The sequence below is a fragment of the Nyctereutes procyonoides genome, unplaced genomic scaffold (genome assembly GCF_905146905.1).
Source record: "Nyctereutes procyonoides isolate TBG_1078 unplaced genomic scaffold, NYPRO_anot_genome, whole genome shotgun sequence".
Taxonomy (NCBI): domain Eukaryota; kingdom Metazoa; phylum Chordata; class Mammalia; order Carnivora; family Canidae; genus Nyctereutes; species Nyctereutes procyonoides.
The window spans coordinates 5,655,876-5,668,243 of NW_026575117.1; the positions used below are offsets into that span (position 1 = coordinate 5,655,876).

At 46.0% G+C, this 12,368-nt stretch overlaps 1 protein-coding gene across 3 annotated transcripts in view; it reads left to right on the plus strand.

The window, feature by feature from the left end:
* Positions 1-12,368, plus strand: part of PBX1 (PBX homeobox 1) — a 292,213-nt gene that overhangs the window by 229,760 nt on the left and 50,085 nt on the right. For all 3 annotated transcript variants that reach the window (XM_055333977.1, XM_055333979.1, XM_055333978.1), the window contains 2 exons: positions 3,600-3,844; positions 9,946-10,136. In XM_055333977.1, the coding sequence (XP_055189952.1) occupies positions 3,600-3,844; positions 9,946-10,136 (436 nt within the window). The remainder of the gene's footprint in view (positions 1-3,599; positions 3,845-9,945; positions 10,137-12,368) is intronic.

The following is a 12,368-nucleotide window of genomic DNA, read 5'->3' on the forward strand; positions in this document are numbered from 1 at the left end:
TCAGTATAATTTATTTCTATTCTTAATTTTTTTTTTTTAATTTCAGTATAATTTAAAGAGTGTAATTTGGAGAGGACTGCTCCTCCCCCACCCCCACCCCCCATCTTTACATTCTTTCATTTTCACTGGATCTCTGGTTTGGGACCTATTTATGTGTCCTGAACCCTAAGTATAAATGCAGGCGACACCTATGTTAAGGTGCATCGTATTCTGTACCGATGTCTTATTGGCCACATTTGGAAACCAGTTTTATTAAATCTTATTAAAACCAAATTTCTTTTTAAAGAGTGTTTGTTTTCAGGGTTCATAAAATGGTATAAAAGCAAAGCGAAGTGCTAACACTTGCCCTGTTTTTGTTTTTTGTTTGTTTTTTTTTTTTGTGTGTTTTTTTTTTTTTTCTTTTCCTCTTAACTAAATGTATCCTTTATACCTGAGCAGGGACAAAAAAAAAAGAGTCTGTATAGGTGAGCGCTTTGCACTGTGTGACTGCCGTGAAGTTTCCCTGGTGGTGAGGGGCTCGCAGTGTAACCCTTCAGCATCCTTTGCAGGTCTTAGCCATTTTCTTTCTTATTTCATTTAAAAGCAGTTAGATTTCAAGCCCAACAAAATGTTAATTAGGTAGATGTGTGGATAGTCTGTGTATCCCACTGATTGTTTCAAAGAAAAGGTGGAGCAGAGGTGTCCATGCAACTGTGTGGGTCCGGAAGGGGAAAATACTCTCAGAAGTAAGTACGGGTGCTGGTAACACGCCCATGGCTACCTTCCTAGTACCTGGAGGGACTGGGCCCAGCGCTCTGGTCTGTGGATGCCTATCTGCTTCTGCCTCTGTCCTAACGAACTGAACTTTGCTGGAGGAATAAGCTGATGGGGTGAGCGAGGCAGCCGTAGGCACACGTGCTGTCCGAGGGTCCTTGTCATCATCTTGGGTGGACAGGTTGTAGACTGGATCTAGTGGGGGCAAGTCCTGACCATTAGGGTGATGTTGCTCCATTTCTCTTTGCTACCTTCACTGAGACCAGAAATTCTTATGAGATCTTTCACGTGCATGAGGGATTGGCTCTGGAACAGCCAGGAGGACCCAGTTGGAGGCATTACCACTGGCTGGGCATCCGGGGAGGGGGCAGTTTCCTGTCAGCCTCGGGGGGCTTCTGTCTAGAGTCTGTGGCCTCTTCTGGAGGTCCGCAACACAAGATGGAGTAGAGTGGATTAATCGAGAGTAGAATTTTGCACAGTTTATTTAATGACCAAGCTAAAGTGCAACAATTACATTTATTTATTAAGAATAGCTCAGAGGTGAATCTTTTAAATGACCCAAAATATTTTTGTTGATAAAGCAATTAAAATTCGCTGAATCAAATTCAAGAGAGAAGCACCTGTAGACGCCACACACGAATGCCCTCACCCATAGGGGAGAGGAAAGGGGAGCTTCTGGGCTGCTGGTGTGGGTCCCCTTTCTTATCTGCCCCTTTAGGGACTGGAAAGGTCTCTAACTCAGGAAATGGGTACAGCATTGAATTATTTTCTTGAGGAAACCTGTTAGTGGCGATGTGTTCTTCATAGGACTTTGAAGGTTTGGGTGAATGAATTCAAGGCACAGAATAACATGACTGGATGTTATTAAAAAACCAGTCAAAGGGGCAGTTTCTCAGTTCATCTCCTGGGCCTACAAAAGGAGGATTTCCCTGGAAAGAAGCCCAAAAAACATCCCTCAATAATGCCATCACTGATACGGCAATTTTATTTTAGTGCAGCAGGAAATTAAGGGCTCGGGTGTGGAAGGAGAAGAGCCTGAGTCCAGAGGTGTTTGGGGTTTGCGTACAGGTGCGGACTTCATTCTTTCCTCCCCAGCTAGCCGTCTTCCCTACATCTTTCCTCCCCCCACCCCCCGCCCTCCCTTACTTCACTGCTTTTCTACCCCAGCCTTCATCCTCTGCTCCTAACTGCCACTGCTGGGCCACCTGGCTCAGCATGCCACTTGACTGGTTTCATGGAAGCCATGCTGCAGGGTCCCACTGAGTGTAGGAATTGGGATTTCCTTCTGAACCACGCTCACGGTTGGTCCTTGTCTTGCCTGATGGAAGCCAGGAGCATGTGGTTATGGTGGTGTTACATGTAATGGGACACCCTGAACATCTATACATCCTTCATATTGACCTCATATCCACCTTCCCGCTCATGACCCCGTGGGACTGTCTTGCTAGGGCTCAGGAGACAACTGGGCCCACCTCCTGGGGGCTCCCCAGATGCACCCCACCTGGAATCAGCTCTTGATTCTCTGATTGTTCCCTTGCACGTGTGTCCATCAGGCCACATGGTGCCTGCCATCCCCATCCCGAAAAAAGACGGACATGGCTCATTCTCCTCTGCCTTGAATATCTTCCCTACTTTCCTTCCTTACCCCAAACTTTATTCTTTTTTTTTTTAATTGGAAATTCTTTTCATGTTCTCTCTTGACAAAGACTTGGATGCTGACAGATAAACTAGGTTTAGATGAGTGATTTATTTTATGGCAAGTTGTATGATGGTAGTAAAAAGAGACTGCCTAGCTCTTCTGCTGATTTACTAAAACACTTGATCTCTTTCGGTCCTGACCCCCCACCCACCCACCCACCCAAATGGCCAGGGTGTTTTAATAAAAAGCAGCCATTTCATTCATTGGAATCTCCTCCATCCTACTTGGCTTCTCTGAAGAATACCCAAAACAGCTTGTTAAGTGGACCTCACCCTGGTTTCCAACAGGACTGTCTATACCTGGAATGAAGACATCTCAGCGTCCAAAAAGAAACATCCCTACTCACTGGCCAATTTGTTTTCCTGCTGTTTTATGTTGTTATTTTATTTTATTTTTTATTGAAGAATAATTGGCATGTGATGTTATCTTCTTGCTGTTTGAAACTTCCATACTCTCCCTGCTGCCTAGAGGAAAGGTCTTAAGATTTCAGTCCAAAATGACTAGATTTACGTGGCTTAGGTTATTTTTGGAAATGAAAATTCAGGCCAATCAAATATAACAAAGGCAATATGAGGGTAAAACCACAAACTCACAGAACTCTAAAATTAGAAAAGAAGGAAATGTCTTTCCTTGAATTAAAAATTTGGCAGTTTGGAGATGAAAGTGAAAATTATTTCCTGCTATAATTAATTTTTTGTACTTTTGAAATTTCTTACGTAACGTATACATAACAAGGTTATCATCTTAACCATTTTTCAGTGTCCAGCGTACAGTTCAGCAACATTAAGCGCGCTCACTTTGGTGCAGCCGTCACCACCATCCCTCTCTCCTACGTGAAACTCCGTCCCTAGGAAACACGGACTCCCAGCCCCCGCACCCTTCTACTTTCTGCCTCCCTGAATTGGACTGTTCTGTGTAGCTCTCATAAGTGGAGCATCAGTAGTTTCTGGAACAAAAAGCAAGCCTCTCCTTGGGTTCTCTCCCCTTCGTCATCCCCCTTGCCCGACCCTTCACCCATCCTACGCGTGCCATGTTGCAAGCACTTGGGTGACTTGCTGCGCCAGTGGCATGCCATTGCTTTCTGTTTTCTTCATTTGCTTGCATATGGGTTACCATTAACCCTCCCCTCTGCTGTGTCCCCCTGCAGTCTTGAGTATCCGGGGAGCCCAGGAGGAGGAACCAACAGACCCCCAGCTGATGCGACTGGACAACATGCTGCTGGCCGAGGGGGTGGCAGGCCCTGAGAAGGGCGGAGGCTCGGCGGCAGCAGCGGCGGCAGCGGCGGCATCAGGAGGCGCGGGCTCCGACAACTCGGTGGAGCATTCAGACTACAGAGCCAAGCTGTCCCAAATCAGACAGATCTACCACACGGAGCTGGAGAAGTACGAGCAGGTAACCGTGGCCATGGGGGGGCATTGGGCACCCCGGCCCTTTAGAAAGGAGGGTGAAGAGCCATGGGCCTCGGGGGCTTGCAGAGCCCCAAGGGCCAAGCCTCTGCATTTCTGCACCAAGTCCCTGGCTGGACGAGAGGCCAAGAGTCCTCAGTCTCCAATATTAAAAACCTAGGCACTCTGACCACAAAGCCACCTAAAAAACTTAAGTTGTAAGTGATGATTTCAAGAAACACTAATAATCAATGTAAGAAACGTTTGAGCTGGGCTCCAGGAGGACATTTGCCCACGGTCCGCAGCCTGGGTCTCATGGGATGAGAGAGGTCATTAGCAGAGTCACCACCTGACCCGTGGGGCAGTTAGTGGGCTCCTCTGGCCCTCTTCTGCTCCTTATTTGGGGGTGATTCCTCACCTTCCAATTGCTCATGGAATCCTACAGGAAAGGATACTAAAACTTGACCTTCAAGTCCTTTGCTCTACCCAGACTCAGCTCAAGTGAGAGTTAAACATGTTCATTTTTTATATAATACAGGATGTGGTGCTCGCCTCCCTCCAAAAAAGAAGAGTAGAGGGTCTCAGGGGATTAGTCTTCAAAGTTGGATTCCAGTCCTGACGCTCCACTGATGGGACCCAGTGGACCACACCGTCTAACCAAAAGCTGGCAGCGTAGGGCAAAGAGCTGTAGATTTAGAGTCAAGGATATCACAAGACCATGAAAACCATATAAAGAGAACATGGGAAAGGCTTTAAATTACAAAGCAGTATGTAAATGTAACGTATTCTAATTATAATAGAGTTCCTCTCTCCAAGAAACGCTCCCTGCGCCACACACACAAACACGCGCACGCACGCACGCATGCACATATGTGCGCACACACACATATGGGACTCTATGTATCAGTTCTGCTTCCTGGGGTCTGTACGAGCAATACTATTTTAACAGGAGTCCCTTATATGCACCTTTCCTCCATCAGCAGGTGACAGGTACGTTTGTTGTCACATTTTTGGATACGGCATTATCCTGAAGTTCGACACTTAACTTACTTTCATGGAATTCCTAGCTTTCTGGTTTCCTTTTCTTTTTTAAGAGTCACAGAATCACGAGGGAGAAAAAGCAAAAGGCAGAAGACCCTTTCTAGTCCACTTCTGACCGACTAGGTCGACAGCAAATGCAAACGTAATAGAAAATTTAAATTTTAAAATAGAAATGGGCGTTTTAAAATTTAAAGTGAGGAAAGTTTCATTATTGCACTCCTATCTGCCTTCGAAATGGATTTCTACCAAGTCCCTTTTTCATGAGGGGTTGGGGGGAAGAATTGCTGCGAAGCTTGCAGCCAAGCGTGGTGAAACTCAACTATCGGATAGGCGTAGGGAGGATTTGAGGGGAAGAGCATAGCAGCAATCTTGCAAGAAGAACCTGTGAGTCATCGCCTTTCACCTTCTTAGTAAAGAGCTAATATTCTTGCCGCAGTGTTGGCTCGTGTAGATATTTCCCAAGATCTCAGGAGATGCTGAGCCCACAGAGCTCGCCGATCCCTGAAGTTTTCAGGTCCATCCTGTTACAGTTCACAGTCTGCCTTAACCTTTGGAGGTTAAGAGACAGAAGGGGACAAATCCTAGCTGACCTCTTGAGTTCCACCCATTCAGTGCTATTTCTACTTTACTTTCAAAACTAAGCCTGGTTTCTGGCAAAACAACCTCTCTAGACCTGCCATCCAGGGTAACTCCCACCAAACACCAGGGGGACAAGAAGAGCTCAGGGAGTGAATCTTCTCTCCCCACCAAACTAAACCCATAACTGGGATGGATTTTAGGCTGGTAAGTGTTAAAAACTGGCTTTATTCTTAGCTCAAGTTGCCCACAACATAGAAGAACTGACTGCTTACATTTGCTGACACAATTGCACTTGTTCCTCAAGGTAATTTTGTGGTTGGGTACCCAGGACAGGTACTGTTGGCCTCTCTTGTTTTGACAGGTGAGGAAGTAGAGATCAGAGGGCTTATATGGTCACATATCCAGTGAGGGACAGAGGTGGCCCTGGAATCCAGTTTCTGACCCTTAGTCCAAGGGCTTTTATTGGAACACCACCTGACTGCACTCAATATGGAGTGTGGGCTTGTGCAGGCAGTGAAGAAGCTGGCCTGTCCTTTGTTACTTCCAGGGACTAGGTTAATTACTGGTAGGTAAGAGAAGCTAGGAATAATAATATTCTCCTTCAAAAACTTCTCAAAGATATCTACCTGTTTTAAATATAAAGAGGTTGGAAATCAGAAACTTAAGGAAAAACTCTCATCAGTACAGAAAAATTACATAATTATAAGGGTGGTCATCTATACTTCTTATTCTTAAAAATACTAAAAAAATAATTTCATTAGTTATGTGGACATTTTGTGGGTAAGAACCGAATCCTACTTAACATACTTTGGGCGCCTAATTATTTATTAGAGCTAATTATATTGTTAATTATAATAAATAGTAGATGGGAAATTATGCCATTAAGCTCCTAGTTAGTATGTCTGGGAGATGCATCGTCTTCATTTTTTTGTGATCATTCCTCATGGGAGCTTTTTTAAAATCCGGAAACCTCAAGGATGCCTGGGTGGCTCAGTCACGTAAGCATCCAACTCTTCATTTTGGCTCAGGTCCTGAGATTGAGCTCCACACCTGGCTCTGTGCTCAGTAGGGAGTCTGCTTGAAAATCTCTCTCTGGCCTCGCTCATTCTCCCTCTCTCAATTTAAATTAAATTAAATTAAATTAAATTAAATTAAATTAAATTAAATTAAATTAAAAATATTTTTAAAATAAGAATAAAAAAATAAAATGAAATCAGGAAACCTCAGTAAAGTAAAACTATTGCTCTCTACTTTAGTCGTACCTTGGATGAAGTTGCCAAATTGGCTATTAATAGTTGACTCTGGTATTTTTATTTTGTTTTTAGTATGGTGGTGATAAATAACCAGACGATCAATTAGCTTTCTGCTAATTAGGTGTCATGGCCCTCCTCAATCCTATCCTGAAAAAAAACAAAACAAAACCACCTACCTGAACCAGCCATTGTTTCACCCTGAGGTTATTAAATAAAGAAAGCTTCTAGAGATTTTCATTAGAAAGAATGGTAGGAAATTATTTTATTTAGTTACTGGTATCAGAAAAATGCTTTTCCAGGAGATCATGGAGGTAGCTAAGGTATTTGAGAGCTGGCTTATTCTAATAGACAAAACCGTGATGTCAGAACACTGAATTTTATTCCATGGGGTATTTAAAAAACTGATGCTCCTTGTCACTTTGCAGGATTCTCCAGCTTTTGAAAATAATGCTGCTGGGGCATGGATGGGGCTAAATGTGTACAGCTGAACCGGGCTGGGTTGGTCGGTCCATGGCCAGGAGGAACCCAAAATCCCAGTTATGTTCTTTGCTGAGGTGGGCACCACATCCAGTTTGAAGGACTAAGGGAAGAAGATGGGCTGACCAGAGTGCAGGAGGGAAGCTTAACTCTGGAAGCTTGAGCAGGATGTTCTAGGAGGGCCTGTCTTTAGTCTGCAGCTCCCGGAAATGCTCTTGCCCTGGAACCTGGGAAGTGTCCCTTCGAAATCCTCAGCCTTGTAGGGGCACGTGGAGTGGCAGTGCCAGAGGGTGACTCCCTTTTTGACCGTCCGCAGCAGAGGGTCCCCTGTCCAGAGACTTCCAGCCTCTGCAGGTCCTGTTTAATTAGCAGTTGTAGCACCAGCTCTTCCCATCCCTGTCCTATGGGCCACACCTGACAGGACAGAGGCAGCCTGGCCTGGCTTCCAAAGGCACAAGCTTGCAGGATCCAAGGAGGATGGCATATGGGTCATGTAGGTCCTGAAAAAACCCGAATCGTAATGTCCTGTCCATCTGAAGTGGACTTGGAACGGGCCTCTGCTCTGTTGTGGGTTCCTGAGCAGCTGTTGAGCAGCTGCCTTGCTCTACCTCAGTGGTGGGTGAGAAGACCCCACTGTCTGTTTATGGCAGAGCAGAAGGGGCCCCGGGATAAAAATGTCTTGAATAAACATCAGATATTGTGAGTATTTTTATTCCCTGTAATGAAGCACATTATTATTAGCCCAGCATCGTGGCTTCCCTGTGGAGAGTGAGTGCACTTGACAATGCCTCCTCACATCAAGCCCCTCCCCCGGTGGAGCCCCCACCAGGTGAGGAGCCGCAGGCCAGCCAGGTGGCTGGGATGCTAGCCACATGCCTGACCCTGCACTCCCCACCCAGTGGCCTCATAGAATCCAGCCAACTCGATGCCTTTCCCTTTGTTTACAACTGGGGGGTGGGTGGGCAGGGAAGAAGCTTATATCATCCAGATCTTGTGTTTATATGGTAATTCTCTTAGTGGAGAGCAGATTGCTAGATAGATCCCATCTATGGATTTCTCTTAAGCATGTAGAAAGAAGGTAATCGGAGGGTAGAGTAGAAAGAAGGGAATCGGACCCTGTTTATTTTTACTAAGAGACAAACGGGGGTCTGGACACATCTTTACACAGCCAGACACACACCTAGTCACTTCTCTGGTCCTTACCATACCCTTTGAAGTGGGAACTGCCAACCCCATCTCACATATAAGGAAGATGAGTCACAGAGAGGTTAGGCAGCTTTCCAAGGCCCAAGGCAGGATCCGAACACAGGCCATTCAGGCCCCTCTCACCTCATGAGCATGATTCACACCATCTGAGGGTCACCGTATAAGACCATGGGTGTTGCTGGCCTTGCTAAGGGGTAGGAATGATTAAATCCATTCCCCCAGATGAATAAAATGAGGCACTGAGTAGTGAAAGGCTTTGCCCAGACACCTACAGAATCGGGGTCAAAGACCAGACCCCCTGGTCCCCAGTATAGACTCAGCCTGGTGGATGGGCCTGCCCAGATAATCTTTGGCCAACCAATCTCGAAAGATTTCTTAAGAGAATTGAGTAGGGAATATGTTGTTGTTACTGCATTCTTGACAGAAATGAGGGGCTTTGTGCTGTAAAAACAGATGCAGCACAGTGTTACCATTAATGAGTGAGTGGCATTTCTGGTGTTGGTATTAAGTTGAAGCCCTTTGAGTCCTTAATTCTTCAACTGTCAAAGATCGTCTTGCCTTTTGTGTTACAAATCTAATATAGTTTTGTAATGTTGCTAATCTGTGAATAGATATTTCCATCTGAATGCTCAGCTATGGAAACCAGACTTGAGATGATAAGTAATAGTAACCACAAGGAAGGGCACTGGTTAGTGTTCAGGGGAGCAAGTTTGGGCTCTGGGAAAGGACAGAAGTCCCTGGCCTGGAGTAGGAAGTGTTCAGGTCCTGGCGTGGCTGCTCCTTTTCTGCTGTGTGTCTTAGGAAAAGGCCCCTCCTCTCTCTGGGCTGCAGTTTTACCCCAATGTAAAGTAGGGAGGTGGAACAACTGATATTTAACCTCACCCCCAGAGCTGGTGGTCTACTGGTCTAACCTGAGAGTTTTCCTTTCTTCAGGGATGACTCCTGAATCCTCTACGTCATGTGTTGATGCCATTTCTACAAGGCCTGTGAGAACAGGTTCCAATCTCTGTGGTGGATGTAGTGGGTCTTCAGAAGGCCAGCAGAGGAGGGAATTCTCGTAATAAGACTGAAAGGAGAAGTAGATTTATGAGAGATCTCCCAGGAGGGTTAGCTTTTAATCCCATGATTCCATTCTTTTGGCTGTTTACACATCCCAAAATTGAACATTTGGAAGTTCTGATGCATCAGCGATAATGAGCAAGGGAGAAGTTTGTGCCCTCTCTGACCCTAAGCTCTCTTGGGCTGTGAACCTTGGGGTGAAGGGTGGTAGAGTGTATCTTATACTAGGATTCATGTTCTCACCTTTCACTGTAGTAAAATTGTGAAAAAAAAAAAGATGAAGATTTCTCTTCACCCTTAAAAAAAAAAATCTCAATCGTGGCCAAACGTAGAGTCAAACAGGAGGAAACGTATTTTTAGGCCTGTCATTTATTTTATCCCACAGTCTAGCTGAGTTTTCTTTCCTCATTGCATCCCTAAAAGAGCCCACACAGCCTTCTGTCCAGGCCCTGGCCGTCCACATGTGCCGGTGTTGATTGTCCTGCTGTTCTAGGCGTGCAACGAGTTTACCACCCACGTGATGAACCTCCTGCGGGAGCAGAGCCGGACCAGGCCCATCTCCCCGAAGGAGATCGAGCGGATGGTCAGCATCATTCATCGCAAGTTCAGCTCCATCCAGATGCAGCTCAAGCAGAGCACATGTGAGGCCGTCATGATCCTGCGCTCCCGGTTTCTGGATGCGCGGTGAGTCGCCAACAGGGCCACCTGTCCACTGGGGATATCCCAGATCCGGGGTTGGGACCCATAGCTGGCCCCTCTCTCCAGGCTCCATTTGCACCATGTCCAAAGCCATGCTGAATGGCAGCCTGCTTCTTGGGTCAGGAGAGGGAGGCTGCAGGACGGCATCAGCCATCGGTTTTAGGCAGCTCCAGGAAAATGTGTGATGAGAAGGGACGCCTTCTGTTCCCACTGTTACTCACTCTGCTTGGGAAGCAGGAATGAGTGAGGCAGGTGAGAGCAAAGGTCGCACTTCTGTGTTCCTATGGCTCAGTACCTCTTTTAGAGCTACCTATTGTCGCCCTGGGCTTGTAGCAGTCTCACTGGATGCCTCAGGGACACATGTTCTCCAGAACGTTAGTGCAGTTTGAAAAGCTGGGATCTTCTCCACGTTACGTATGGCCAGAGAGTGCATTTTGCTCGGCTTAACAAATCTTTGTAAGTAGGTGGCCACGTGGCATACTCTGAGCTGCATATTAGGAGTACAAGGATGTGGAGGAGGAGGAGCAGGGGCCACATTTTCAATCCAGGCTTCATGTCTTCCATCTGGCATTGCTACTCGTGACCTCACTTGTGAGTTCATAGAATTCAGTCGAAGAAATCCTAGATTGAAAAGTCCTTTTAAACAAAGATAAAAAACTAGAGAACAGAGAACCAGTAATCAGCCCTTGGTCCTTGATTCTCTAGACCACTGGATTTATGCAAATCCCTCTGGTATCTTTAACTTCTGGTATGCTGGCTGCAAGATGGCAATCATCATATCTTTCATTTACTGGGGAGGAGTGTTTCGATAGTTGATCTTGCAGACATGTTTGCAGAGTGTGGGTGTCCTTCACGATCTGCAGCCCATCTTAGATTAGCCAGCTTCTGTAAGTGCAGATTTCACTAGTCATTGCTTCAATTCCTAAAAATCACCCCACTCTATGATTTGGGTTATTGGAACTTCAGGTGTGTCAGGACAGTATGCCATTTCATGATCTATGGTTTTGTCCCTTTTCAATGAGACAGAGTCACTGCTCCTTGTAGAATCTTTTCACCCTCGAAGTCATGCATTATTTAGTGCTTACCTGTATTTCTCTCTGTTCACAATGGTGGTTTTTGCGGTCCACAGACCTCTTTAAAACTCCCTGGCATCTCCTAAACTCCCTTTTATTCAGTGTGTTTTGGGTCACATGGAATACAGAATGAGAATGCCAGCTAGCAAAATGTGTCTCTGGGCCACCAGAATTCCACAGGATCAGTCAAGAGAAAGTTAACACAAAGAGAGCTTTTTCCAGCTGGGCATGGTGATGCAGAAGGAGGCAGAGTCGCCCTGAAGCAGGTCCCCTGTGCATCTCCCTCGCCTGATGGCCTGCTGCCAGCCCAGCTTCTTTAAAGCAGGCTGGTACTCACAATCCAGAGTGCAAGTGACTGGTGGCCTCTGTCTGGGCTCGGCACCCATGCTGCCACCACCGCCACTCTGCATGTGTTGCTTCCATCCCCATGGAAACCCCCCTAGTTAAAATTCTGGGGTTGGTATTTATGTTGGCAGTTACTGAAAAAGAGGAACGTTGGGCCCACACTGGATTCCCATGCAGAGAGAACCCGGGGAGGAGGGAGGAGCAGAATCATTGTCTTGTTGGATTTCTTCTCGCTGTAACTGTGCTGTGCACAGCTGAAGGTCAGACCCAAAACTGGGCGAGCTTTGTACGCAGTTCCTGTCACTTCCAACAGTCTTCGCCTGGATGGTTCCAGTTGGCATCAGAAGGACAATCACTTAAGAGAGGGCCTCTTTCCTGCTTTGGTTGCAACCTTTGAATCACTGCCTCTGAGCCATGGTTCCAAACTAAAACAACAAAGCTATTATCATCGTTAGCAGCATTTATTTTGAGGGTCTATCTGGTGTCGGTGAGTATAACTTTGGAGTATAACTCCAAAGGCCAGCCCACAGCTGAGCAAATGGTTTTCTCAGCTCAGAAAGAAATATTTACCCAGACCTTGTAACTGGGGTAGTTCCTATCATTGCTTCCAGTGCTATAATTGGAGCTCTTGCTAAGCAAATCTCAGTGAGAAAGACAGAGTCAGTGCTAATATTCACATGCATCTGACGGGCTGGGCTTCATCAGTGAAAGATTTGGTGGAAGACAAGTAAAATACTTAGTGGCACGATTAGGCTTGGTATTGTCACAGGTATGTGGAATCGAATGATCTGACTTTATT